This window comes from Cephus cinctus, unplaced genomic scaffold (assembly GCF_000341935.2).
Source record: "Cephus cinctus unplaced genomic scaffold, Ccin1 Ccin1_scaffold0690, whole genome shotgun sequence".
Taxonomy (NCBI): domain Eukaryota; kingdom Metazoa; phylum Arthropoda; class Insecta; order Hymenoptera; family Cephidae; genus Cephus; species Cephus cinctus.
Window position 1 is genome coordinate 386,302 of NW_014333313.1, and position 24,933 is coordinate 411,234.

The 24,933-nt window shown below is 35.5% G+C and overlaps 7 protein-coding genes across 16 annotated transcripts in view; 4 read left to right on the plus strand and 3 right to left on the minus strand.

The window, feature by feature from the left end:
* Positions 1-34: 34 nt before the first annotated feature.
* Positions 35-8,476, plus strand: LOC107269802 (trafficking protein particle complex subunit 10). Of its 3 annotated transcripts, XM_015744059.2 has the most exons (13): positions 136-687; positions 1,248-1,465; positions 1,555-1,748; positions 1,857-2,052; positions 2,144-2,255; positions 2,335-2,522; positions 2,602-2,823; positions 2,913-3,679; positions 3,748-4,414; positions 4,486-4,947; positions 5,178-5,499; positions 5,692-5,837; positions 6,061-8,476. In XM_015744059.2, the coding sequence occupies exons 1-12, from the start codon at positions 609-611 to the stop codon at positions 5,817-5,819; spliced, it is 3,555 nt and encodes a 1,184-aa protein (XP_015599545.1). In that variant the 5' UTR covers positions 136-608; the 3' UTR covers positions 5,820-5,837; positions 6,061-8,476. The 3 variants fall into 3 exon arrangements, with proteins under 3 accessions (XP_024942928.1, XP_015599545.1, XP_015599544.1); XM_015744058.2 differs by having other exon boundaries at positions 138-687; positions 5,692-7,181; XM_025087160.1 differs by lacking the exon at positions 5,178-5,499 and having other exon boundaries at positions 35-687; positions 5,692-8,476.
* A 545-nt stretch (positions 8,477-9,021) lies between these two features.
* On the minus strand, positions 9,022-9,808 carry LOC107269814 (H/ACA ribonucleoprotein complex subunit 3). The gene is made up of 3 exons (XM_015744082.2): positions 9,459-9,808; positions 9,322-9,364; positions 9,022-9,230 (listed from the first exon to the last, which is right to left on the minus strand). Exons 1-3 carry the CDS (start codon positions 9,510-9,512, stop codon positions 9,133-9,135), a joined length of 195 nt encoding a protein of 64 aa, XP_015599568.1. The 5' UTR covers positions 9,513-9,808; the 3' UTR covers positions 9,022-9,132.
* LOC107269804 (mucolipin-3) lies at positions 9,781-13,491 on the plus strand. Its single transcript, XM_015744062.2, has 3 exons — positions 9,781-10,207; positions 10,278-10,569; positions 10,918-13,491. Exons 1-3 carry the CDS (start codon positions 10,068-10,070, stop codon positions 12,373-12,375), a joined length of 1,890 nt encoding a protein of 629 aa, XP_015599548.1. The 5' UTR covers positions 9,781-10,067; the 3' UTR covers positions 12,376-13,491.
* Positions 13,492-13,545: 54 nt separating this feature from the next.
* LOC107269805 (kelch-like protein 5) lies at positions 13,546-17,714 on the plus strand. Its single transcript, XM_015744063.2, has 9 exons — positions 13,546-14,343; positions 14,472-14,633; positions 14,707-15,020; positions 15,093-15,188; positions 15,256-15,445; positions 15,517-15,904; positions 15,993-16,205; positions 16,280-16,451; positions 16,514-17,714. Exons 1-9 carry the CDS (start codon positions 14,130-14,132, stop codon positions 16,580-16,582), a joined length of 1,818 nt encoding a protein of 605 aa, XP_015599549.1. The 5' UTR covers positions 13,546-14,129; the 3' UTR covers positions 16,583-17,714.
* LOC107269813 (small VCP/p97-interacting protein) lies at positions 17,589-18,929 on the minus strand. 2 transcript variants are annotated; one of them, XM_015744080.2, is made up of 3 exons: positions 18,709-18,929; positions 17,914-18,081; positions 17,589-17,847 (listed from the first exon to the last, which is right to left on the minus strand). In XM_015744080.2, the coding sequence occupies exons 1-3, from the start codon at positions 18,778-18,780 to the stop codon at positions 17,833-17,835; spliced, it is 255 nt and encodes an 84-aa protein (XP_015599566.1). In that variant the 5' UTR covers positions 18,781-18,929; the 3' UTR covers positions 17,589-17,832. The 2 variants fall into 2 exon arrangements, with proteins under 2 accessions (XP_015599566.1, XP_015599567.1); XM_015744081.2 differs by lacking the exon at positions 18,709-18,929 and adding an exon at positions 18,293-18,666.
* Positions 18,930-18,956: 27 nt separating this feature from the next.
* LOC107269812 (ATP synthase subunit b, mitochondrial) lies at positions 18,957-20,570 on the plus strand. The gene is made up of 4 exons (XM_015744079.2): positions 18,957-19,112; positions 19,507-19,659; positions 19,733-20,085; positions 20,220-20,570. Exons 1-4 carry the CDS (start codon positions 19,085-19,087, stop codon positions 20,394-20,396), a joined length of 711 nt encoding a protein of 236 aa, XP_015599565.1. The 5' UTR covers positions 18,957-19,084; the 3' UTR covers positions 20,397-20,570.
* Positions 20,571-20,787: 217 nt separating this feature from the next.
* LOC107269807 (synapse-associated protein of 47 kDa) overlaps positions 20,788-24,933 on the minus strand; it is a 24,669-nt gene continuing 20,523 nt past the window's right edge. For 5 of the 7 annotated variants that reach the window (XM_015744067.2, XM_015744068.2, XM_015744070.2 and 2 more), the window contains one exon: positions 20,788-23,214. In XM_015744067.2, coding sequence (XP_015599553.1) covers positions 23,054-23,214 — 161 coding nt within the window. In that variant the 3' untranslated portion in view covers positions 20,788-23,053. Of the gene's footprint in view, positions 23,215-23,327 lie in introns of those variants that run through there. The other 2 variants (XR_003060302.1, XR_003060301.1) reach the window with 1 other exon arrangement.

Genomic DNA, 24,933 nt, shown 5'->3' on the forward strand with positions numbered 1-24,933 from the left:
TAAAACAGGTTATGCAGGTGGCTATAGTAGTGTCCTCTACAAGGCGCCATTTTCAAGGGACTTTAATCCGGTGATTGTGTTATGTGGTTTGGCTTGTAACATGATTTTCTTTTCATGAACTTTAGTATTTCTCACAGGCAAGAATTAGAAGTAGAGACTATGGTCATACGCAAAAATGTTTCTCAAAATTTGTTTAAGTATTTTATAACATTGTGACAGCCATTTGCTCTTCTGTGCAGCATTATGAGCACCATCTACTAAGGAGCTTACGCATTACGATTACAGGGTGAAATCTGTCAGTCCTCTTGAATCGATGGTAGTGGGAGGCATCCGAGTGAAAACTCCAACCTCGAAAATGGAGCTTGTCACGTTTGTAGTTGCACACGGTCTGGATTGAAATTCATCCTGTGATATTGAAAAATTAAACTTTGACAAGGCTGTAACAGACGAGACGTTACGCTCGGTAATTCCGCGCGCGGATTACTGCGTGACTTTAACTGAACTTTCATCGAGCTGACATCGAAGTTGTTTGCACGCAGTCGGGCGAAAGTGACGTAAATTTGTAATGATTGAAAGGAAGCTTCCTGAGCGATTCGTAGCCTTCCGAAATGAATTGCAATGGAAGGCCATCGTCCGGTGGTGAACGTGGATCAGACGCTCCTATGGATAACAAAACGATTATCACCTGTAAGATTATTACTCGACAATTACTCTGTTTTAACCTGTTTCCAGCAATGACATTTCTTACTTGTCATTGTTATTGATGTTCCTCGACAGCCTGTCAATATCCATATCAATTTTCTCCCCTTTTCTTTCCCTCTTAATCATAGTGATTGGGACCATGACCTCTTCACATAAGTTGACCTCTATGGAGTTCAATCATTGATGGATGTCAGGGTCTTTCTGCTAGATATTTTATATATATTTTTTAGACTTATGGTTTTAAACTATCAATTTCGTTTGTTAATATTAATCATTTCCCAACCATTAATTCTTAGAGCCTTATATAGTATTTCTCTTTCATCCAATTAGGGTAATTGAGATCGTGATCTCCCTGTAATGTACTACTTTCTCTGAAGTGGTTCAATTAAATGATCAAGCGTCAGCACATTATTAGTGAATATTATATCAAAGTAGAGTAGGAAATAACAACTTATTCTTTGACAAGCTTCTGTTTTTGTTATTTTAAATTTAAGTCATAAAAATTATGTCCCTGAGGATTATTATATATATTATTATTACTTTAGGTGCTGGAGATGAGGAACTATTTGCTACTTTGGAAAATTCTCTGGTACAAAGTCTTCCTACGGAGTCATTCGAATGGAGAAGATCCTTTGGTCGACCAGTAGAGGATGTTTATGTGAATGCCAGATTTGTACCATTTTCCAAAGATATTTTGCCTACACAAAAAGATTGGCATCTAATTAAACAACCTATATTGCATATCTATTGGAGTGACTGTTGTGTAAGTGTATGATAATATAATATATTTCATGATTAATAAAAATGAAAAAAAAAATTATATAATCTTACATATTTCTGTTAAAAAATTAGGATGTTGACATTTATAAAACGTCAGTGAAAGATGACATAGATGCTTGGCTTAAAACGTTGGGACAATATCAGGTCCAAGACTGGATGATTGTTTTGGTAGAGACTTACGATATAAAGAAAAGTAACAAATTACTTCCTAGAACTACAGTACTAGATAAAATTCGTAGTGACTTTGCTTCTAAGCAAGGAGACAGGTAATTCTAGACTTTGTCATACTGTTTAATAAAATATTTAAGCAAAGATATAAATATCCTTAAAATAATTTGACTGGTTGAAGCTAATATATTCTAATAATAATTTAGGTGCTTGTCTATAATAAATCCAATTAAGTCTGAATCACGTTCAGCCGAATCATGGAGAGGTTTAATATCTCGAATTCGGTACTTAGTGCTTACTGCCTATGATAAAACGCTTTTACGCTTCGAAGAAGTAATACGGGAACAGAGAGAAAGACGAAATCAGCCAGGCTGGAATTTTTGTCACTATTTTCTTTTGCAGGTAGTTTAATCTTTTATTAGAAATTAGGCCTTATATAACTCTATTATTGTACTGTAAAAAATCTGTCTTTAAATTATATATTAATATTTAGGAGGAACTTGCATTTGTACTGGAAATGTTAGGATTGTATAGTGAAGCATTGGTTCAGTATGATGAATTAGATGCTCTCTTCACACAATTTGTGCTTAATTCTAACGTAGGAGGTACGTTCTGTATCTTGCATCAAAACCTAAATTTTACTGTTTAAAATCGCTAATAATTTTTTTGTAATATCAAATACAGATACTCCAGCGTGGTTAAGTTCTTTCCAAAGTCCTCTTAATAACTGGATGGGTGTAAATTTGGATAATACCGTGGACCACAATTTAAGACTTCTTTTGGCTGAATGCAAAGCATCATTGCTTGATCTTCGAAGTTACTTATTCAGTAGACAATGTGCCATGCTACTTCTTCTCCACAAGCCTTGGGAGGTACGTTTACAAGAGCACAAGAAACAGACATTTCACAAAATTGTACATAAGAATAACAATAACTATAAACTAACCACAGGTTGCGCAGAGGTGCTTATCATTTGTATATAACACATTAAGCGAGTTACGAATGTTGGAAGTTCAAAGGCCAGAAGGCGCAGTTGAGTGCTGGGCATTTCTCTGCGCACTGGAAGTGATACAGGCTTGTCAACTTTCGAATTTAAATACAGAAAATGGACAAGAACAATTAGATCTTTGCTCTCTACATACTGCCAGTTTATGGGCTCTAGCAAATGATAAGGTAAGTCCATCAGCATTTAATATCTACATTAAATTAATGGAGTGACATATTGTTACTGAATTACTCTATTACAAAATAATTTCTTTCAGTTAGGAGACTTGGGAAGATTGTGCGGTCTTATGCCCGGTAACGAATTGACTAGCGAGAAACTACATACGGTGGTTTACCTAATTGCAGGAATGGGAGATTCTGAGCCTCAAGTAACAGGAAAATTAACTCCAACTGATAAACTAAAGGAGGCGCTCTCTTCTAAAGAGGCGTTTAAAAAACAATATCTCGAGCACGCTGAATTGGCAATGGGTACCTATAAACATGTTGGCCGTATAAGGTCGGCAAGATTGATAGGCAAGGAGCTGGCTCGATTTTATAGCGAGCTGGGGGAATTTCACAAAGCCGTAATATTTCTCTCGGACGCTTTAAAAACTTATACCGATGAAGGATGGTATCATTTAGCAGCGCAAACACAATTGGAACTTGCTCAATGCTATAAAAGAATGGATGATGTTGAAAAATATGTTAAAGTTTGCGCTGCCATCGCCAGCACTGAGTCCTTACACATTACTGTACGCAGCAGCTACTTCGAAGAGATGTTCGCTTACATGAAAATGTTAAATGCACCTCAGCCATTACTTACCGACCTGGCAGATAGTTTCACGATACTCAGTATAGAAGTGAATGTTACAGACAAAGTGATACAAGATTGTGTAGTTAGTGTGGAGGTGATTGTAAAAAGTTTACTACCAAGGAATATTAACTGTAGTTGTGCTGCGATATCTGTTGAGGAAATCAAGAAACCATTGCAACCATTGAACAAGAGAAAAGGAGCTAAAGTTTCCGATGAACCACAGATTGAACTGTAAGTAATATGTAAATATTCATCGATATGTTTTGAACAAATACAATCTTTATATTGACATATTTTAGGTTATCTAAATGTACCATCGATGATATGAAGCCACCTGATCCAAGTTTAATACATTTGCCAGTTTACTCGTACTTAGATTACAAACAAAATAAAAGTCTTGGGTCAGCTCGTGTCATTAATAAATCCAGTAAACCAATTGTAAAACGTTCAGATAGTGCCAAGCACAGAAAACCTTCTATAAACGTAAAGGGTGATTTTATAAATGCCTTGACATGCAAAGCATTCACATTGAAACCTGGTATCAATACGTTCACATTGACTAGGCTAGTAGATCAGCCAGGAATCTACAAAGTTGGTCAGTTGTCACTCATCGTTGAAAAGAAACTTGAGTTTCTATCGCCCATTCTAAACCCACGATTGTGTTATGAGGTTGCTAAGACGCAACCAACCATCTTTTTGAAATGCGGTCGAGATCTTTTAGCTGGCCTTACACAAGATTTAGAATTAACAATAAATAGTGGTAGTGTCAAGATAACTGAAGATTCTACATTGAAGTTACGTTCATCAAGAGGGTTGACATTCCAATCGTCCACGAATGGAAATCTCATGGTTAGAGAAATGGTTATCCCTTTGGCTCCGTGTGAACCTTTTCAAACAACGAAAATAGAGCTGAAGGTTTTGGCAGAACTCCCTCCAAAAAAAGACTCCTCGTCGATAGAACACATGGTAAATATAATTAACTTCTTTGCAAAGCCAAATACAGACTATCTCGTAATAAAAATTTAATATTTTTTTAGCTGACTGTACAGTGTCCATGGGATGCGGAGGAGAGTATACCTTTACACTTTGCTCCTCCATTTATGTCAGACATGAAACTACATACTGCCGAACGAAGGAAGTTTCTTCAAATTATCGTAACTGGTCTGACTGGTCAGTTATTACAGTTAACAGAGCCTCAATTAACGACAAGTGCATCCATGGATATTAGTTTTAAAAGCTTAAATCCTGTTGCTGGACAAAAACTTGTAATAGGCAACAGTATGAACGTGTCGTTCATGTGGGAATTAGAAATTGGCAAAGACGAAAAATCCTTAATGCCCATCAAGACTCATTTCTCTATGAAATATGTACCACTCAGTAATACAGAAGACTCGGACGAACTCAGTGGGGACGATGATCCACTTCATATTCATAAGCTTGAAAAAATGGAGGAGGCTAGCAACGTGTATCGATGTAACTTTGACGTCGTTGATTACGTGGTAAGAAAAAACATTCGTTCTGTTGACTGCACAAACTTTTGTGTAATAAAAAAAATATAACATACAAAAAAAAGATTCAATTTCAACTTGGTCAAAATTGCATGTTTTTCTTCATTTATTTTTTTTTGTTCAGACAGGTAATGTAAGGAAATGAGAACTAACGCCTATTGCATAAGATATCACGTCCTTGATTATCTGTTAATTTGATCTTGGAATAATAATTTTTGCAGACTTTGTTCGTAGTAACGTCGAAGGTGGAAGCTAGTGGAAGCGGAGGAGAATTTTGCCGTGCTGGCAGCATGTGCCACCTTTGTCTTACAGTGACTCGCATGTTACCTAATCCCAATCCAATCCCTCCACCTCAACTAATGTATGAGGTTTTGGCCGATCAAACCATGTGGGCCGTGTGTGGACGTACGGCAGGCATCGTGTCTTTGGACACACTCGAGAAACAAAGTGTCACGTTAGACGTGATGCCTTTAACGAGTGGTTACTTGCCACTTCCTGTTGTTAGATTATCACGTTATATACCCGCGACCGAAGTGAAAAATGGTAAGTTACAAAAGGATTCATACATGTAGAACAAAATTGTATATTAATTATTATTGATAATAGAGTTGAGAGCGTGAAAAAAGTCCTTGTATATATTGATAAATTTTAAACGTTATTTATTTTAAATTGACCAGTTGCAATTCACTTTACATTGTCTTTTACTTTAGTTTCTGTAATAATTTGTTGTTTCAGACACGAATCGCAAATGCGAGGTAGTGACTGGCCCAAGACTGGAACCCTTTAGTCCAGGTCAAGTATATAATGCGAGTAAAGGTCAACAAGTTCACGTGTTACCAGCTGCACCCTTGGAAGCCAATTGATCGTTTCACTACAGTGTGGTAAATTAATATTAAATAGTCATCTTATCAAAAGCAAGTTGATGCAGAAAACATTATTTGTCTTCCCTCTGACATAACTTTTTTACAGTCTTCTGAACACTCGATCTCTTAACCAGTTATTCAATCGCTGTAACAATTTGTTTTTGAACAGATAATACGCTCCCCACGTTCTGCCATAAGAAACCAAGTAATAATACGACAATATTTATATATTATATGTAAGGAGCAAGAGTTCAAAATTAAAGGAACATGATAAGAGCAGAGAACAGCGAATGCAAAGAAACAAGAAAATTTATGTTATGCGATGGAAAGTCCACGTCCTTCATTATCGCTAGTTACTTTTTGCAGAACAGGGTCCATCATTGATTTTTTCGCGGAAACGTTTAACGAAGTGTCATCGGTTTAGACAGTTCCAAAATTTCTTAAAAAAAAAATATGCCTTTTTACAGTACACATAATTTATTGAAAATCTACTTAATCGGCCAATTCCAGTTTTGTACTTACAATTAAATCTTTGATTACGCACAAGAATGTTGATTGATGACATTTATCTCTCGAGCTGTCTAAACTAATGATCGATGAGTATTGGAGATCCAAAGTAATTCGTTGAATATATTTATCAGAATAGTTATGTAGTATTACGTGTAAGAAATATTGCCGTACATAAAACGTGTATAAAATTCATTTGACTTGAATGGGACATCCGACTGCGATGAGAGACAGTGAAAGAACAAAGCATTCAACATAGTCATCAATAATCATTCTACTTAATAAAACATTGAGCGACTGATACTGATTATCGAATACTGGATTATAATATAGATATTTTGTAAACGTTGCCATGTAGCCTAATATGTAACTACATTATTCTTTAGGCGTTCGGGGCTACCTCCGCCTTTATTGTAAATAGTAGTGACACAATAATACTCGGAAGCTGACATTTTAATTCGCGGATCGTAAGGGTGGTTCAGAGAGAACTTTTTTTAGCATTTTCATAGAATTATTAGTCGGTAATTATTCTTACGTTGTATAAAGTGATAACACTTGGGTAAGTTTAATTGGCAGATTGAATTTTGAATTGCTAGTGGGTTGTACGATATACGATGAAAATGATAAGTAACTACAATTTCTACAGTTTCTTCATTTGCCAATTTGTACATACGTGGAATATTGTCAATACCTGGGCTATGCTGTTGTATATATACAGATGTACTTTATCGAGAATGTTGGATTATACGTTTCTTATGTTTAATCTTGAATAACGCGTATTCTTCCTCGTGGGATGATTTGGCAAATATGCGGTAAATTATGGACCTGCATTCATAAATAAATGTTTAAAATACATACAAGTCGCACAAAAATAATAAATATTCGAAACGGAAAGCAGTAAAAGGACATGATAATTGAATGTGAATTAAACGTGCGTAATGTAATATCAATTTCCATGATAATTGCCAATATTTCTTAGACCATAGGTTCAGCATCACAGAATAATCAATTCAGTTGTTACATCCGCATCTTATTATTACATTGATTACCTCAAATGATACGTAAGCCTCACATCCATGAATAAAATCATTGAAAAAAATTCTACTTTAGTAATTATCAAATACTATGATTTCAGGAATCATGTACGTACAGCTTATTTCCGTTTTAATTCACCGTCCATCAAACAATTTGTAGATACAGACTCAATATTGCTATAAATATGTAATGAAATAATTAATGTTAATTCTTTGTCACGGTATTGCTTCTGCTAATCGCAATGATAAAGTGATACTATTAATCATGCACACGATGCCCTAATCATTATACATAGACCAGCAGTACTCAAATTGTCATACATTCGACCACCTATATTGATTGTGTATGCATTGTCATAGAAATTCAAAACACCTCGAATATTTTCTTCAGCGAATTTATTGTTAAGTGCAATAATTGAAATAGGTATTCTCAATCTTGAGAGAGTCTTTGTTGCTCCATTAATGTAAAAAAACTTATGGAAATAACTCATATCTATGGATTGAATTATCACAATTATACCAGTTTATATGAGCAACATTATCTGACACTGTATATAATATCATGTAGTCTGCATGAACGTGCCTTAAAAATGTATCAGCTTCATTGCAGCTCAAAATTTAATGAAATATTGGATCAAACAATTATTGGATACTGTGAAGTATTCCAGTGCATGCTATTTCTAATTGTCTTATGCTGTTAGATTTGACCCCTTTCTATGGAAAGAAATTAATGGAGTACAGAAATGTCTGCAAGTATGAAAGCATTGTATTGTTTCAGTGTGGAAATGAAAATACTTGAGAAATATTTTTGCAATTATTATAATTGACTTAAAAGCTAATTATCCATATTCTAAAGAAAAACAAATGTGTGACCTGCAAAAACCCTTAATGAAATAATAGAATTATAAGTGAGTGGATTGTTTCGATCATTCATAGGTACAAGTATTGTTTTGTTATGATAAGAGAAACTTTTTGTTTAATATAATACAGTTTATTCTTTTCTACTGTCGATCCCATGACAAATTTTCACATTGTGCACTTTGTTTTCCTTTACATACAATTGTTAATGCTCTGATCATTATGAATACAGCTCTACGTTGTTTTCTGATTTGCGAATACATTAGCTGGGTTTGTGTTGTTTTTACGATCCTGCTTATATATAAGAATATATATTCTGCATCTATATAAGACAGTTGTGTATATACTTATTGTACTGAAATATGTAAATCCTATTGTCAACCTGATTATCAGGCTCTATTGCTGACACAAATAATAGGGTCTATTATTTAATAAAGAAACCATATTATTGAAATAGCTGTTTGAATTCTCAAATATAACTAGAATATAATCAAGTATAATTGTAATATGGCAAGTATGCATATGGAACTAATAACTGTGTGAAGTACACATGCATGTGGCAATTGCAAACCTAGGAAAAATTGCAAGTGTTATTTATACACATATTATAAAAAATTATTGAGTTAGAATTATATTCTAGAATGAGTATCTGCATCTTCATTTTATTACTTGTCAATAGATTGTTGGAATTGCAAAAAAGACATGTTCATAAAGTACCATTCTAAGTAGCATTGCCAAATGGTATTGCGTAGGGGTATTAATATTTATAACCATTATTTCTAATCCAAATAATAACTGAATGGTACTATTAAAATAGTTTAATTATGTAGATCTCCATGTTCACAATTCTCTGACATTCAGTGCAATATAAAAAGTTGGCTATATGCTATGTTGTAATTAATTAAAAACAATTTTTAATATGTAGGCATAGATTGTTGTGTGAGTAACAATCCAAATCTTCTCTTGATCGTAATACGTTCCCTTGAGAATTTGTCTTCTGGTGAGAAGCGAGCTGAAATGTTTAATATAAAAATTATACATGCTGCTTCGTGAGACACTGTAGTAACTGATTCAAATTATAAGATCTCTAAAATATAACCCACCGGGATGTGCTGACAGTGTGGGTTTTCCATTTGGATCAACTTTCTGTAAAAAATGAAGATTTACCACCAATGATTGATTATGCACGTGGTAATAACCAACAAAGCACAACACTATTCAGACTATTAATATGAAGTACCTTAAGCGTATACACGCGGTCTCCATTTTCGTTCAAATAATACATAAGATACATGTTTCTGGTTCTCTCCGCAAGTATTTCCAATATAACTTTAATATTTTATTATGAAAATATTCAATTTACTATCATTAAAGTTATGCGATGGTCAGCAACAGCGCACCAGCTGATAGCACAAATCAGTGAACTGAATACAACTACAGCCAGATGTACACAACTGATCGCTAGACATCACTAGACACTGGCGTCACCAGTGATAATCACGAGTGCAAACTGGTACCAAAGAAAGGATCCCTTGTTCACCTCTTCCTGGATACTTGGACCCCATCAGTCCTCATTAATCGTGACGCCGTTGAATCAGACTGTGGAAGAAATACAAATAGTACAATAGTTAGAAGTGCGTATATACGTACATGAAAGCATTGTGTTCATTTCTTCATTTGTCAGATACGTATCTTTCTGGCGTGTGATATCTTGTTAAATGGCCTTATCAAAACTGAAACTGTAGAATCAAACAGTGAATTTTAGTGTTTGGTTGAAAGGACCTTGGATTAGCCATCTGTACAATAACGTTACAGCCTTAGTTTTTTGATATATTAGTAAGTTGAAGAGATGGAAGAGACAGACACAAAGACTAGAACAGATGTTGGTCATAATATTAACAGACTTGAAAATAACTCCTGGAGTCAGGCTCCAGAGAGTGCTGATGAAGATGAAAATGAACTTTTGGATTCCAGTGTATTGGAATCAAGGTTGGTAGTGAAATATCCTGGGTACATATGTGGATAGTTGGAGTGTATCTATCATATTCCATGATTACAGACAGCAGATATTAAGCCCGACCTCTCATAATCAACATCAATATGAAGCTACCAGCTATGCTGAAGACAAGATGAGACGGAGACTTAGGTTCTTCTTTATGAATCCCATAGAGAAGTGGCAAGCCAAGAGAAGATTTCCATATAAATTTATTGTCCAAGTGATCAAGATAGTGCTTGTTACGGTCCAGCTTTGTTTGTTTGCGCATAATAATTATACGCACGTAAATTACGCTTGGGATAATCGGATTGCGTTTTCTCATCTGTTTCTAAGAGGATGGGATGCCACGCAGGAGGTATATTGTCTTTTTTAATGCTAATACAGTTATAGATATATTAGATATTGAATTGTTAAAATAGTATACTGCTCTGCTGCGCAGTAAAATAATAACTAAGAGCATTATCTATGTTATTATTCATGTTCCATTGTTTAGTCTGTCTTATAATTATTTGATTTTGCTGGGTATAAATATAACACTGATTAGCCTGACTTTTTATAATTAAATAGATTTATCACTCAAAGAAAATATAGTCTCATTTCAGTATCATAAATATAATAAAATTGTCTCAGGTTATTAGAAGTCATTGATGCTACATTATTTCGTGTTGATAGTCTAGCAAATAACATATAATCTCTTTCTCAGGTACCGGCATACCCTCCAGCAACTGGTCCACTTGCACTTTACAAGAAGGATGAGTTTTACGATACTATTGATCATGCTTTGGATGGTTACTACGATCTTGATAACGCTATCGGGCCTTATTCATACGTCGCTGAAGATAATTCGGTAGTTCCTATAGAACTATGCTTATATCATTACAAGGAAGGTATTATATTTGGCTTTAACGAAAGTTACGTTTTCAATAATGAAATCAATGAAACCTGCATAGAAATACCTCATAAATTCAATAATGGATTTACGTCGGAAGTGTTCTTAAAGGAGAAAAATATTGAAATAAACTTTACTGCACTTGTTCGGGCAAATTTGAACTTTGCAGTGAAAACTGTGAATTTAAAGGCCGCTGGCCCAATAACTCCGCCAGACTGTTATCAGTTCAATATTACGATTGATTTTGATAACCGAGATCATGACGGGCAGATGCTTCTTTCTTTGGATGCCGAGCCTCATAGACTCCAGTGTAAAGGAGACACCCAATATATTACTGACAATCAAATTGAATCAGCCCTGCGTACAATCTTAAATGTATTCGTCATACTAATCTGTTCGATTTCTCTTATCTTGTGCTCGAGAGCAATTTATAGAGCACAATTACTCAAGTTCGAGACAATGGAGTTCTTTAAAAAAACTTACGGCAAGATTCTCAGTTTCGAAGGAAAATTAGAATTTTTAAATTTCTGGTATATTATGATAATAATTAATGATATTCTAATTATCTTCGGTTCGGCTATTAAGGAACAGATTGAAAGAAAGCAATTCAGTAGCGACCAATGGAATATTTGCAGTATGTTCCTTGGCACGGGAAATCTTTTAGTGTGGTTCGGCGTTTTACGATACCTTGGATTTTTCAAAACCTACAACGTCGTTATTTTAACTTTGAAAAAAGCAGCACCAAAAGTCGCGAGATTTTTAATATGTGCTATTCTCATTTATGCGGGTTTCACATTCTGCGGTTGGTTAATTCTTGGACCATATCACATGAAATTTAGATCTCTTGCTACGACTTCTGAATGTCTGTTTGCTCTTATCAATGGTGACGACATGTTCGCCACCTTTTCTATCACGTCCTTTAAGTCTCCCATGCTGTGGTGGTATTCAAGATTATATTTGTATTCCTTCATTTCACTTTACATTTACGTTGTCCTTAGTTTATTCATATCTGTAATAATGGACGCTTACGATACGATAAAATTGTATTATCGCGATGGCTTTCCAAAGAATGATTTGCAAGCATTTGTTGCTGTCTGTACCGATGAAGCTTCTAGTGGGATTTACATGGAGGAATCTGGATCCAGTGACTTTTCTGAGCTCTTTGATAAGTTTTTTTGTTGTCGAAAAAGGCCCTACAGTTCATTCGATACCTCAAACAGCGCATGCAGCACCAAATCTGAACAGGTCTGTGGCGGGGCCATCTGTGTATAGACCATTAAAGAAGCACGGATCAGTTGTTAGAAATTATGGGGCAATATTAGAAACTACCCTTTGAATATGACGTAACGTTGTATCCTTATTTTGTGTTCGTGATATTATGTTATACCGTTATTGGTATCTTTATAGATTATTCGTCCTCATAATATCATGTTGATCCTTAAGATTCTATGAAGGATGTGAGTTTTAAAGTTCATAATGGATTCAATACAGTGTGATAAAACTGATAGTGCTACTTTCATTTGTGGAAGTCTATGTGCGAGCGGCTGGGTCAACTTTATTCATTATTATTTGTTCTATATATAATATTGATAAATTCATATAATATTAGGAATACTGGAAATACTCTTACTGAAGTTTGTCGCTAGCACAAAATGTTCTAGAATTTGTACTTATCTACCATTCACTAAACATGCATGATTTCATTCATTGTCATTGAAAAACGAACTGTTTTGCTTGTGTCTTGAATTTTTATGCAAGGTAATAATTATAAATTTTTAATATTAGCAGTCTTCGCTACATGTGTTCAATGTTTTCACAACAATTATTGTATGATCTATATGATTAGCTAAATTCTTGCTCATTGCAACAAACGGAAAACGATAAAGATAATTTGTATTATAGAGAATAAATGAGCCACTAAAAATTTATAAAAATTCCAATATAAATCTGTGCACCCTCCGAATCATGTTATTTGCATAATGCATGGATGTATTCATAGTATTCCTCATTGGTAACGTTCATAGTATAGATTTTTTTTATTTATTATAAATAGTCTTATAATGCTTTAAGATAAAATATTAATGAAAAATATTATCCCATGTATAATCAATTATTAAGTCTATGCGAATAAGCAAAAGTATTGCATTGCATATGTGAAATAGGGCTATATATCGATGAAAAAATATTTTCAAATAAGACAGAATACTATTCTGTCGATACATGTTTGTAGTATACTAGAAGTCCCCAAGAAAACTGTACTGTGTATGATAAATCGTGACAAAGTATAAACATGTAAAATAAGTGAAGTTGATAATAAGTGTGCCAAAGGAATAGACAGCTGTAAAAATCCATGTATTTATATTGTATATATATAAAATACAACAAATATTTTTGTCAGTCTTTATTAATCCCCACGATCACCTCTAATAAATCACAATTAATATTCGAGACAATGCGTAGCAAATGCTGCACCAACTTTATGCTTCATATCACTAAGGAAATGCATTGCACATGAGTTGCATATTAAAGTGGATTAATTAGAGAAAAATAAAAAGAAATCAATAGACACAGTAGAAATTAGAATTTTTAATTAGTCTCACCAACCTTCAACGCTGCCTACGGAATTTCTAAAGGTATTTAAGTACATATGTTGTCAAACAACATATTGCAATAACACTTTGTCTTCGGTTGTTAAAACTCATATAAAAAAATTTACTGCGTGTAGAATTTAAGCAACCTGGAAGTTACGCGCGAGATCAGCCATTGAGCCTGCGTAAAAAGTGACCAATAAACTTGAGTGGGATTTTGCTGCGCTACCAACAAGTGCATTGTTTATATAGGATCTGTCAAATGAAAGAAGCTACCGGAGTGTGAGAAATAGGGTTGATTGAACAATGAAAATATTGTCGAGTGATTGTACAGGAAGAGAGAAAAGTTAACGTTAAGTACAAGTAGATAGGTGTGCTCTCTTTCTACAATAGCAGTCGCGAAACAGGCCGTTATATTTTTAATATTAAAATACGACGATGCCGAGTGCAAGAACGAACAAAGGCGAGCAGGGAATATGTTTTCCTCAAAGAGAAGCATCTACGAGCGAGCACAGCATTTCCAGTATGGTTTCGAATGTTTCTAATTCGCAGGACGAAAACTTTCGGGTGCCTAAACATGCTGAGAACAGTCTCAAAGTTATGGAGGAATATTTGTACAAAGAGCAACTGACGGATGTTACACTGATTGCAGGTGGGAGCAATGTCTTCTTTATAAATAATTACTCAGCTGTATGATCTACGTGACTTTTTATACATATTTTGTTATGTTTATGTGGTTTTATGTAATGAGAAATATGAGGAATCTTTGTATGCCAACAGGAGATAGACGTTTTCCAGCTCATCGGCTGGTTCTCAGTGCTGGTTCGGAGTACTTTGCTGCTATGTTTACTAGTTCCTTGAGAGAATCTGGTCAGACTGAAGTGGAATTGATGGAAGTTGATGGTGATGCTTTGTGGGCCTTGGTTCGATATTGTTATACAGGTAATTAAATACCCTCTGTGACTTTATTGGCTGATTCATTTGTCTAGCATCACAAATATTTTTCATTCTTTAGGATGCATAGAATTGAGAGAGGATAGTGTGGAAACTCTTCTGGCAACTGCATGTCTTTTACAATTAAATCCAGTTGTCAAGGCTTGCTGTCAGTTTCTTATACAGCAGCTTCATCCAAGCAATTGTCTAGGAATACGAATGTTCGCTGATACACAAGGATGTGCTCATTTATTGAGTGTAGCACATGCTTATACTACAGAACATTTTATGGAAGTAATGAGGAATCAGGAATTTCTCTTACTCACTGCCAACGAGGTTGCTAAATTATTAGAATCGGAAGACCTAAATGTTCCATCGGAAGAAACGATATTTCAAGTATGACATATTTTATCAATGATTAGCTACTATATTTGAAGTATGTAATTAAACGTTTATTATTATTCTTAGGCTTTAATAACATGGCTCGAGCATGATCCAGAAAATAGAAGCAAGGATGCAAGTAAATTATTAGGTTTAGTCAAATTGCCATTGCTCTCACCTGCCGTAAGTGAATAAAATATTTACTAATAAGACAAAACAGATATTACATTATACATTTACTTCAAAACAGTTCATAGCGGATCATATAAAGAATAATGAAATCTTTCAAGATCAAAGAGCTGCAAAAGATCTAGTAATAGAGGCTTTGATGTATCACCTTTTGCCAGAGCGCAAACCAATTTTAAGTTCAGGTCGCACCAGGCCTAGAAAAGCAACAGTAGGACAGTTGTTAGCTGTTGGAGGAATGGATGCGAACAAAGGTATCTTTATTTATAACCTTTGCTAACTCAATTAGCAAGATCAACAAATCATACATGTATATTCTTCACAGGTGCTACGTCTATAGATTCATATTCATTACGTGATAACTCTTGGAAGTATTTGGCTAGTATGAGTGGCAGGAGGCTTCAATTTGGTGCAGCTGTTGTTGAGAAAAAATTAGTTGTCGCTGGTGGTCGTGATGGGCTGAAGACTCTTAACACTGTAGAATGTTTCGATTTTATCTCATTGACCTGGAGCACCTTGCCGCCAATGATTATTCATAGACACGGTTTAGGAGTAGCAGTATTAGGAGGACCCCTTTATGCCGTAGGTGGTCACGACGGCTGGAGCTTTTTAAACACCGTCGAAAGATGGGATCCTCTAACACGACAGTGGAGCTATATTTCTCCAATGTCCGCGCAAAGATCGACCGTTGGGGTGGCTGCGCTAAATAACAAGTAAGAAAACGCATTGATTTCGTTCAACAAGATTTTTAAAGCTACCAATTCCTCTGTATGAAACAATTACTCCTGTGCATGATTGCAGACTTTATGCAGTCGGCGGAAGAGATTTAAGTTCTTGCTTAAACACAGTTGAGTGTTACGATCCACATACGAATAAGTGGACTCCTTGTGCTTCCATGGCGAAAAGACGTGGTGGTGTTGGAGTAGGTGTTTTGAATGGATATCTTTATGCTCTTGGAGGTCACGATGCACCAGCTAGTAATCCAAGTGCCAGTAGATTTGATTGTGTGGAAAGGTAAGTTGTTCTGGGTTATTTCTTGTATAATTTAATTCAATTTTAATGGATTATCATATTAAATGATCTTCCAGATATGATCCAAAAATTGATAAATGGACCATGGTAGCGCCAATGAGTGTTGCTCGAGATGCTGTTGGAGTCTGTTTATTAGGTGATCGTTTACTAGCTATCGGTGGGTACGATGGTCAACAATATCTTACTCTCGTCGAAGCTTATGATCCTTATCTTGATGAGTGGCAGCAGGTAAGTTCAGTTTAATCATAAAAGAGTAAATTTGTAAAATAATAGCAATATTATGTTTTAAGCTGGCGCCTTTGAAAACTGGACGTGCTGGCCCTTGCGTGGTAATGAAAAGTATTATTGGTCCAGCCTGAATCTCCTGGACGGGTTTTAGATTGTTCAGTGAATCCTGTTGCAGAGTAGGTATCTTGGATATAGGATATATTAGCTTTATACGATAGATTTGGATATGTAGATCTCGAATGTGGGACATAGAAATGCTCAAAGAAACTAAGCGGATATTGCTACTGCCTTTACAGCTTTATTCTGCTGGGTTTCATTTTTCAAAGTATTGTATCTCTATGCGTCTATTTAGCAAGAAAGACGACTTAGATACCGTTACTAAACAATTGGCTTTAAGAATTATTGATAAGTGTTCAAGATTGGATATACGAATCGTCTTTAGTCATTTTATAACGACGCGAACTGCTGTTTACTATTTTACTTTCCTTTTAGAAGAAAATTCTGTAACTTCGTCCAAATATTTATTTTAAGAATTAATATGAGGCTTTTGGTCGCATTTTGATTATTCTTACCATTACTAGTATTAATCAAAGATTACTCTTTATGACGGGACTACTGTACGTGGTATTTTAAATTATTTGTTTGTTACACTGCTTTTACTATTCCAATTGTTTTTCTGTAATCACATTTGTTTTATTATAAATGTTATTTATACGCGAGCTTTGACATTAGAATCAATTACTTTTTTAATATTTTTAAATTCAAAATAACTTTTATTGATACACTGCCAAATGATTAAAGTCCTGATGAATACTGTGTCAAGTGTGAGGTTTAACCTTGTCAATGTATTACTAAATAGGGTACTTAACAAAGTACGAATTGTGTTTCATAAAATTGTTATTAATATTTAATAGGAAATTATCTCATACAGCAGAGCGCATCGAAAAAAACTAGTATTTGACTAATACAAGATATGGTCCATTGCGTGTTTGCTTATATCATAAAAATGTAAATCAATGAATTTCTCAATCGAATACACATAGTCAATCCATAAGTTAAATGCGAAATCCACGAGACGCTTGAAATGAAAATTATGAAGGATGGCCTCTTTAAGACATTTTACTCATAGATGGAATATAATAGTTAAAAACATTCCCAAATACTGTATTTTCTATATGTACATAAGATAGTCTAATTTGAATAGCGCTTATAAATGTTCATGCGCATTCGATTCTTTAATAAACATTTTATACTTCCGACAAAGTGTGCTTATATCAAGTATATTATGTAATTGATATATCACAAATGAGTTACAGATCAAAAATACTTTAAAATCAGTTCCGACATCTTTGACAGATATCCAATTGTTCCTACCAGTCGATTAATTCACTTGCCACTGAAAGAAAAATAAGAGATCAATTATATTTTTAATCAACAGGGAATCTCCCTTGATCTAAATTACCTTCATTCCTGTCTGTGGATCAATATTAAGATCTTCTGCCCTACGTCTCGCACGTTCTTCATCCAATTGCTGTTGTACTCTAACAGCTTCAAGATTCCCTATTCCTCTTCGCTCTTCCTCAATACGTCTCTTTTCTGCAGCTTCAACAACTTGTCTACGTCTTGTTTCCTGAAAATCATTACAAGCAAAATATTAACATTTCCTAAATAATCTCTCACTATATTTATTATATGTAAAATGCCTTTTATTAAACAGGCAAATATATTAGAATGGAAAGTTTTGTTATTGTAAGAGTATATATAGATATACAAATATTTAATTTCCAATATACAGGAGACGTTTAAAAACGTAATCAAGGTGAAGAAACTCATTATCTTACTGGATCAGGTGTTAAATCTTCATACGATGAAGGACAGGGAAAACAACACCATAACATACCCATATTTTTATAGAAATTTGGAAAAAAATCAAACGTTTAATTACAAGTCTTTTACGTGTTGCGCTACTGAGAGTTTGCAATATAGGTAGAAATAACAGATCCGTTCGGCTATGATGACAGCTTTTATCAGCTTTTATCCTGTTACTGCCAAATCAGTACAAGAGTTTCCGCAAAATTTATTGACACCTTATATAAGTAGTATTTCAACAGATACTAGAAAAACGTGAATTATCTTTGTAAATGTGATAGAGATAAATGATTTTGAAAGAAACCTTGGAATTATTTTTCATTTTAGTAGTCAATATTGCTAGGGATACCAATAACCAAAGATAAAAGTCTATTTTTTGAATACTTACTACAATAAATGTGGCTAATGAAAGTAAATTATTGGCAATTAGAATTACAGATGATTTATTATTGATAAGCATGAAGCATCTTTGCTTTATTGTTGCAAGTGATTTTTTTAGACTAATTATTTTGAAGATATATAATTTTGATTGTAAAATCACTATTCGTTACACGTAACAATTTCATACAAAGTTTATATCGCTTATTAATTTTTTATAGAATGATTTTATCAGTGAGAACACATTAAACATGCTCCAAACGAAACATGTGATATAGAAATTTAATAAACTAGGGAATAAATAATCAGAGTATTGGTCACAGCTGACTTCGGCCAGTTTCGGCCATATTCCTCCCAGAAGGGCTGGCAAGTGAATTCCAGACAAGATGTTGTCGAGACTAGCTCTCCGCAATGGTAATTGACTTTTATGAAATAATACTTTTATTATAATAAAAAGGCAATTGTTGTAAAAATAGTGTATTCTTGTAGAATTATTTATTATCACTGTACGAACTCCGTGTGAATTGGTGCACGAACACGGTGTATTTTTCTGCCATTATGTAATGCAAAATTTGTATGATTTTTTAAGCATTAATTTACACAACTCGCTTATTTATTATCAGAATAATATAATTCAATTAATGTTTAAGTTACTGTTTATCGATTCAAATGATTATACAGTGTTCACTGTATCGAATGAAGGCGGCCATGAATGATTTTGTTTTCTGCGACCTTGTTGCTGCAATACTCGTCTGCTTGTGCAGTATTAAGAATAAATGTGTATTATATGAAAAATACATTTTTATAGCACAACTGATGCCGATAATGGCTCGTGGAGCCCAGTCTATGTCATCGGCAGCAGGTGATCGTCCTGTTCGTATGGAAAAGCCTTCCCCTGTCCGACATGGTATTATTCCTGAAGAATGGTTCACAATCTTCTACCCTAAGACCGGAGTCACAGGTAAAAAGAGTAATCATATTACAAAGATTGACCATGATAGAAAACTCATCTAATCAAATTGATTTGTCGACAGGACCCTACATGTTTGGAATTGGTCTATCAACTTATTTGTTATCTAAGGAGATCTATGTATTGGAGCACGAGTATTACACTGGTGTTTCCATTTTCATTATGGCTCTCGTGGTAATCAAGAAGCTTGGTCCTACGGTCGCAGCAGCCCTTGATAAACAAATAGATAAGTATGAAGGAGATTGGGAGTCATCAAGAACAGAAAATATGAAGAGTCTTGAGGAGTGCATTGAAAACGAAAAGAAAGAGCAATGGAGAGCAGACGGTCAGAAATTGTTGATCCAGGCTAAGAAAGAGAATATTGTCATGCAGTTAGAGGCCACATACAGAGAACGTCTTGCAACTGTTTACAACGAGGTAACATGTTCATTACACCTCAGTACTAAATTATATTGGTTAAGAAAACAAAAGGGTCACCTCAAAAACTATCGACTTGCCAGTTTCCTACTTATTACTTTCAAAGAAGAAAAACTAAAACTCTGTTCGTACAGGTCAAGAAACGTCTGGACTATCAAGTGAATATTCAGGCTGTTGAGCGCAGACTGGCCCAGAAGCAAATGGTTCAATGGATCATCTCCAACGTGCTGAAGTCCATCACCCCCGAACAAGAGAAAGCCAATCTCCAGCAGTGCATCGCCGATCTTCAAAGCCTTGCTCCCCGTGCATAAACAAATGTTCTCGTGATAGAAAAAATAGCAAGTTAAAATGGCCGTACCCGTTTAAGTCGATGCTAAACGTATCCGCGTATAACGTGAACACTGTACGGTGTATTGTCATTAGCTTTGGCAATGTAACCTTATGTTTCTTAAGCGAATGAATAAATGAAATTATCGTCAGTAAAATAAGTTTCAATAAAACACCATTACTACCGTTACGACGATTTATTCACTGAATAACCTGAAGAAGGAATTTTGAAAATCCAATTCCATCATAAACACCTGTCACCCCTTACGAGTGCTCGATAAAGTGCATACATATATTCCAATATCCCATAAACGTACCACATAGAATATATATAAATATGTACATGTATAGTCTAATAATTAGGATAACCGGGAATGTTAGCATCTGAGTACTCGGCTTTTATTTCTCATGAGGTACAACGACCTTTATTGTTACATTATCGCAATTATATCATTAATTTCTTAATAGTTTTAAATTTAATGCTGCGTCATTATAATATTCTCATTAATAGTTATAATATATTATCATACTTTCAATGGAGTCAACAACATATATATATATTTATATATGTATATATAAGTATCGGGTGTATGTTCATATTTTTTGTTTTTAATGAGTGAATGCATCGCATCTTAGGATGTCGTTATTCCATAATTCATTAAGATATTTATATTCGGTTTAGCCGAATTGCACCGCGCATTCCGTCGGCATATATTGCTAGTCTCAACATCAAAAAATTGCCAATCAATGACACATGGCCAATGGCACCGAGCATAAAGAACATAATGTCGCCCCATTATAATCAACGCATAATTCCAGCAATTGGAATGTCTCTGTTTATATTAAACAATACGCTAATCGATATCACTACAGTTCCATACAGACTTAGGCCACGAATAATTGTCCGAAAACAATTATCCCGTCCTACCCGGCTATAAACGCGAATGAAAATCTTTACAAGAGCATCAAGGATCGTTATGAACAAGTGTAATGTACAAACGCTTCATTTTCAAAACGCAAGGAGTCTATTACAACGGCTGCTCGTTACTCCATTGGATGAGAGTGAAATAATTATTCATCCCTCAACAAAAGCTATCATTCCCCTCCCTATCGTATCTACAAGTCAGCATGTCATTCTGCCGTACAATGAAAACCAATAACCCGAGACCACACAATATACAAGTAAAGTAAAATCAAGAATTCAAATAGCATAAGACACACCAGTCTAGAACAATGAGTAATTTCGCAGAAAGGCGGTACAAAACAGAAAACAATTGTTCTTGTCGCCCGTGGCAACGACAAAAACCTTTCGGACTATTAAGCAGCATACTGTACACAAATTGCGCGACTGGGTACGTGACCCCCTCTGATTACGTTAATTACAAATCGTCCAAGAGATTAAATGGCCTTAAGCCACGTGACTTTTGTCACGAAGATGGTTCGTAACGTCAATGTTCGTCGTCAGGCTGGCTCTAAGTCATAGGTTATGTGAGTTTAACGTCTTTATGGAAACTGCCGACTCGAATTCATTAGAATTTTTGAGAGTGCAATTTACAGAGGAAAATGCTCGTAAGAGATATATGAGAGACTTGCAGACATGGGATTTTATCTTTCTCATAAGTTCAAGAGACATTGAATTTACATAACGACTGTCGTACGCCTCGCGTGCCCCGACGCTTGATACTTGACAGAATTATTAATTCATGGATAGGTTAGGTTAGGTTAGGTCGTACAAGTTCTTACATTTATCTAGACAGGTAAACGATTTCAGTCGCTCTTCATACCCTCTCTTGTCCGCGTGCCTCATTCTCGAGCGTCCTATTTACGCAAGTAAGAACTGCGAGTCTCGCATTCGCTATTCGCGTCCGACTGACAAGTCGGTAGGCGACGTAAGACGCGCGACGCCTTGCAATATTGTGCGATCGATAATTCGAAAAGGCATCGTCGTCAAAGGTGCCGTTGTAGTCAATATCCGGTGGGGTTAATTAATCCTCGATGAGGACAGTCGGAGAGCCATAGCGAACTCATCGGGTCTTGCAGAGACTTTCTGCTCAACGACGAAGCGTGAATAAGTGGGTGGATGTGTTCTTGTCGTTGATAGAAAATCGATGTTTTAAAACTACTGACGCTCCATTGAAAATTCGCTGGACGATTGACTGATTCTTACTAGAGCGATGGACGACTTTATTTTTATTTCCAGCATACGCAGTTCCTCGAAAACTACTAAGTTCCGAGTCATTCAGAATCGTGGCGTAGAATATCCTAATGATTTTTCTGTGACTTTCTCCAAGACAAAAATGCTATTTTTATTTAAGGAAATTTTTCAAACGAATTCAAGTCGTTCATCCCACTGGTAAGGAAGCATAGAAAAAAAGAAAACCGACATAACCGACATCCACAAGCGTCGTTTACAATCGCGCGAATGAACTCTTTAAACAACTAGTAAGTCTATCCCGATTATGAGGATGATCGGACGATCACGTAATAGATCCACGCGATCCACACAGAAGACACAATAATGTTCCACGAGGCGCGACTGTCGTCAGTGAATCAAGCTTTGATCTTGTGGCTCTGTAATTTCCTTTTTTCCCCTTTATTCAGGTAAATCGAGTGACTTTCGCACCTCAGCGTATCTCCTGGCTCACTTCAGGTCTTCGTCCTCCTGTAGCAGCTCGTCGATTTGCTCTTCCCAATCTTCCTTTCCAGGCGTCGCGTCGCTCGTCGTCCCGGCGCTCTTTATCTGCCCCGGTACCACCTCGAAATCCTTCAGTTCAGCTTCCAATTCACGTTCCCACTCTTCTTCTGCGGAGATTCACAAGCAGCGTTGTAGCTATATTTTGGTGGGGGGCAATGGGGAGATGCGTGTGTGTATGACTCTTAATCTTTTTTTCCCTCTCTCTCTGATTCTCTTTTTCTTTCTCTTTGCGAGAATATTGAGGAAACCAATGCGTGTTATGGATGCAAAGAACTCAAAATATAGGCATTAAAGATAAAGAAAAATAAAAAAAATATATATATAAAGAAGCAAGGAGAGGAGGATTGAACGAAAGAACCGACTCAGCCCTAACAACTATATAATTCCTTTGTAACGCATGGAACACACCCCTTGTGTACAGGAAACGCGGAAACTCTTTTCTTTTTTTCAATTTTTATTGGCCCTTTAATCCAGCCTATCAACATTTCTTTTCGTTAACATTACCACGAAAAGAGCCTGAAGGTACGATCATTTTTTTTTTCTTCAGAAAAACCTAATTGTCCTCTTCGAGGAATCTAATTTATTTATTTATTTTTTCCAAATAATAACGCGCCTATACAAATCGCGTAAAGTTTTTCGATAATTATTACAATATTTTCCGCGATTCGTACTCGTTGATAGTCGGAACACGAAGATAGCCGAATAGTATCGAAGATGCCCGGAAGTGGCCGTTATTCCGGGAAATCGAGCGAACCTAGCGGCAAGAAACGGAAACGTTTTAAAAGTTACGGAGAGAATGCCGCGCGTCACGAAAATTAGTTTTACAGCATTAACTAAATACAGTAGCATTTACGAGGTTGCGTATTAAGAAAGAACAGTTAAACACACGCAAGTCCTCGTAAACATTTTTAAATCCCAACCGCCCACCCCTGACGCAATACCTTAATTTTCGCCTCTAATAAAATAAAAGAAACAGCTTTTTTCTTTAATTCTTTTTCCGCGAAGCTCTGTCGCGCTCATCTCGTATCCCTCGAGCACAACGCTATTCCCAACTCGTCGACGTTAAGTCCATCTAACATATAATGACGTATTGCACAATCTCGTCCCTGCGTATCCTTTAGACGCCCGTTAAATAGAAAAACGCGACTAAAGTTAAATTCCTAGTGAAACGGGCGTGTAAAAAGTTTGTCCGGCATCGGGCGACAATACCCACGACAATTTAATTTATCTTGTAAACACGTATTGTCATTCAACGATTTTTTTTCTTGTTTTTTTTTTCCCTTTCTTTTTCATCATTAGGGTATGCTAGTATTTTTTTTTTCGTCAGCGTTTTACTTACAACTTTTACAACACGGAGACAATAATAAAGAGAAGACAGTAAGACGGGGACAGACAAACGGACAAACGGACAGACAGACAGACAGACAAACAGACAGACAGATAATCAAATATCTTGTTTTTTCCCCCCCACTCTTCATTCAAACATTTTATTTTCATCCCCTTTACTCGTTCGTTCCTCGCCCTCGTCTCAATCATCTTAATTGATCGTTAACTAACGTTTAAATTGATTACTCCAAGTACTTCGTTCCCTTTGTTTTTGTTCGACTAGATACATAATCCTAAACTTTCAGTAGTTCAGAAATCGCTGGTCACTCGCGACCCACGTTTAACGACGAGGATTCATAGAAATAAAGTAAGGAAGGAACAGCTAACGGACACGTTTACGGACTCGCATGAAAATGATATATCAGTGAAGATAAAATGTAAATACGATCGTGAGAAAGAAAGAGATCAATCGCTACGACGTATGTTAGTTTTTTGCTGGG

Coding starts and splice junctions, on each gene's coding strand:
- LOC107269804 (XM_015744062.2), top strand. CDS start 10,068: ATGGAAGAGACAGACACAAAGACTAGAACAGATGTTGGTCATAATATT. Junction 10,208..10,277: donor TCCAGTGTATTGGAATCAAG/GTTGGTAGTGAA, acceptor CCATGATTACAG/ACAGCAGATATTAAGCCCGA. Junction 10,570..10,917: donor GATGGGATGCCACGCAGGAG/GTATATTGTCTT, acceptor TCTCTTTCTCAG/GTACCGGCATACCCTCCAGC.
- LOC107269812 (XM_015744079.2), top strand. CDS start 19,085: ATGTTGTCGAGACTAGCTCTCCGCAATG. Junction 19,660..19,732: donor CCCTAAGACCGGAGTCACAG/GTAAAAAGAGTA, acceptor ATTTGTCGACAG/GACCCTACATGTTTGGAATT. Junction 20,086..20,219: donor TTGCAACTGTTTACAACGAG/GTAACATGTTCA, acceptor CTGTTCGTACAG/GTCAAGAAACGTCTGGACTA.
- LOC107269805 (XM_015744063.2), top strand. CDS start 14,130: ATGCCGAGTGCAAGAACGAACAAAGGCGAGCAGGGAATATGTTTTCCT. Junction 15,021..15,092: donor CGGAAGAAACGATATTTCAA/GTATGACATATT, acceptor TATTATTCTTAG/GCTTTAATAACATGGCTCGA. Junction 15,446..15,516: donor AGGAATGGATGCGAACAAAG/GTATCTTTATTT, acceptor TATTCTTCACAG/GTGCTACGTCTATAGATTCA.
- LOC107269813 (XM_015744080.2), bottom strand. CDS start 18,780: ATGCTTATCAATAATAAATCATCTGTAATTCTAATTGCCAATAATTTA. Junction 18,082..18,708: donor CATTAGCCACATTTATTGTA/GTAAGTATTCAA, acceptor AATGATTTTCAG/GAAACAAGACGTAGACAAGT.
- LOC107269814 (XM_015744082.2), bottom strand. CDS start 9,512: ATGTATCTTATGTATTATTTGAACGAAAATGGAGACCGCGTGTATACG. Junction 9,365..9,458: donor ACCGCGTGTATACGCTTAAG/GTACTTCATATT, acceptor CATTTTTTACAG/AAAGTTGATCCAAATGGAAA. Junction 9,231..9,321: donor CACACTGTCAGCACATCCCG/GTGGGTTATATT, acceptor TAAACATTTCAG/CTCGCTTCTCACCAGAAGAC.
- LOC107269802 (XM_015744059.2), top strand. CDS start 609: ATGAATTGCAATGGAAGGCCATCGTCCGGTGGTGAACGTGGATCAGAC. Junction 4,415..4,485: donor CCTCGTCGATAGAACACATG/GTAAATATAATT, acceptor ATATTTTTTTAG/CTGACTGTACAGTGTCCATG. Junction 5,500..5,691: donor CGCGACCGAAGTGAAAAATG/GTAAGTTACAAA, acceptor TTGTTGTTTCAG/ACACGAATCGCAAATGCGAG.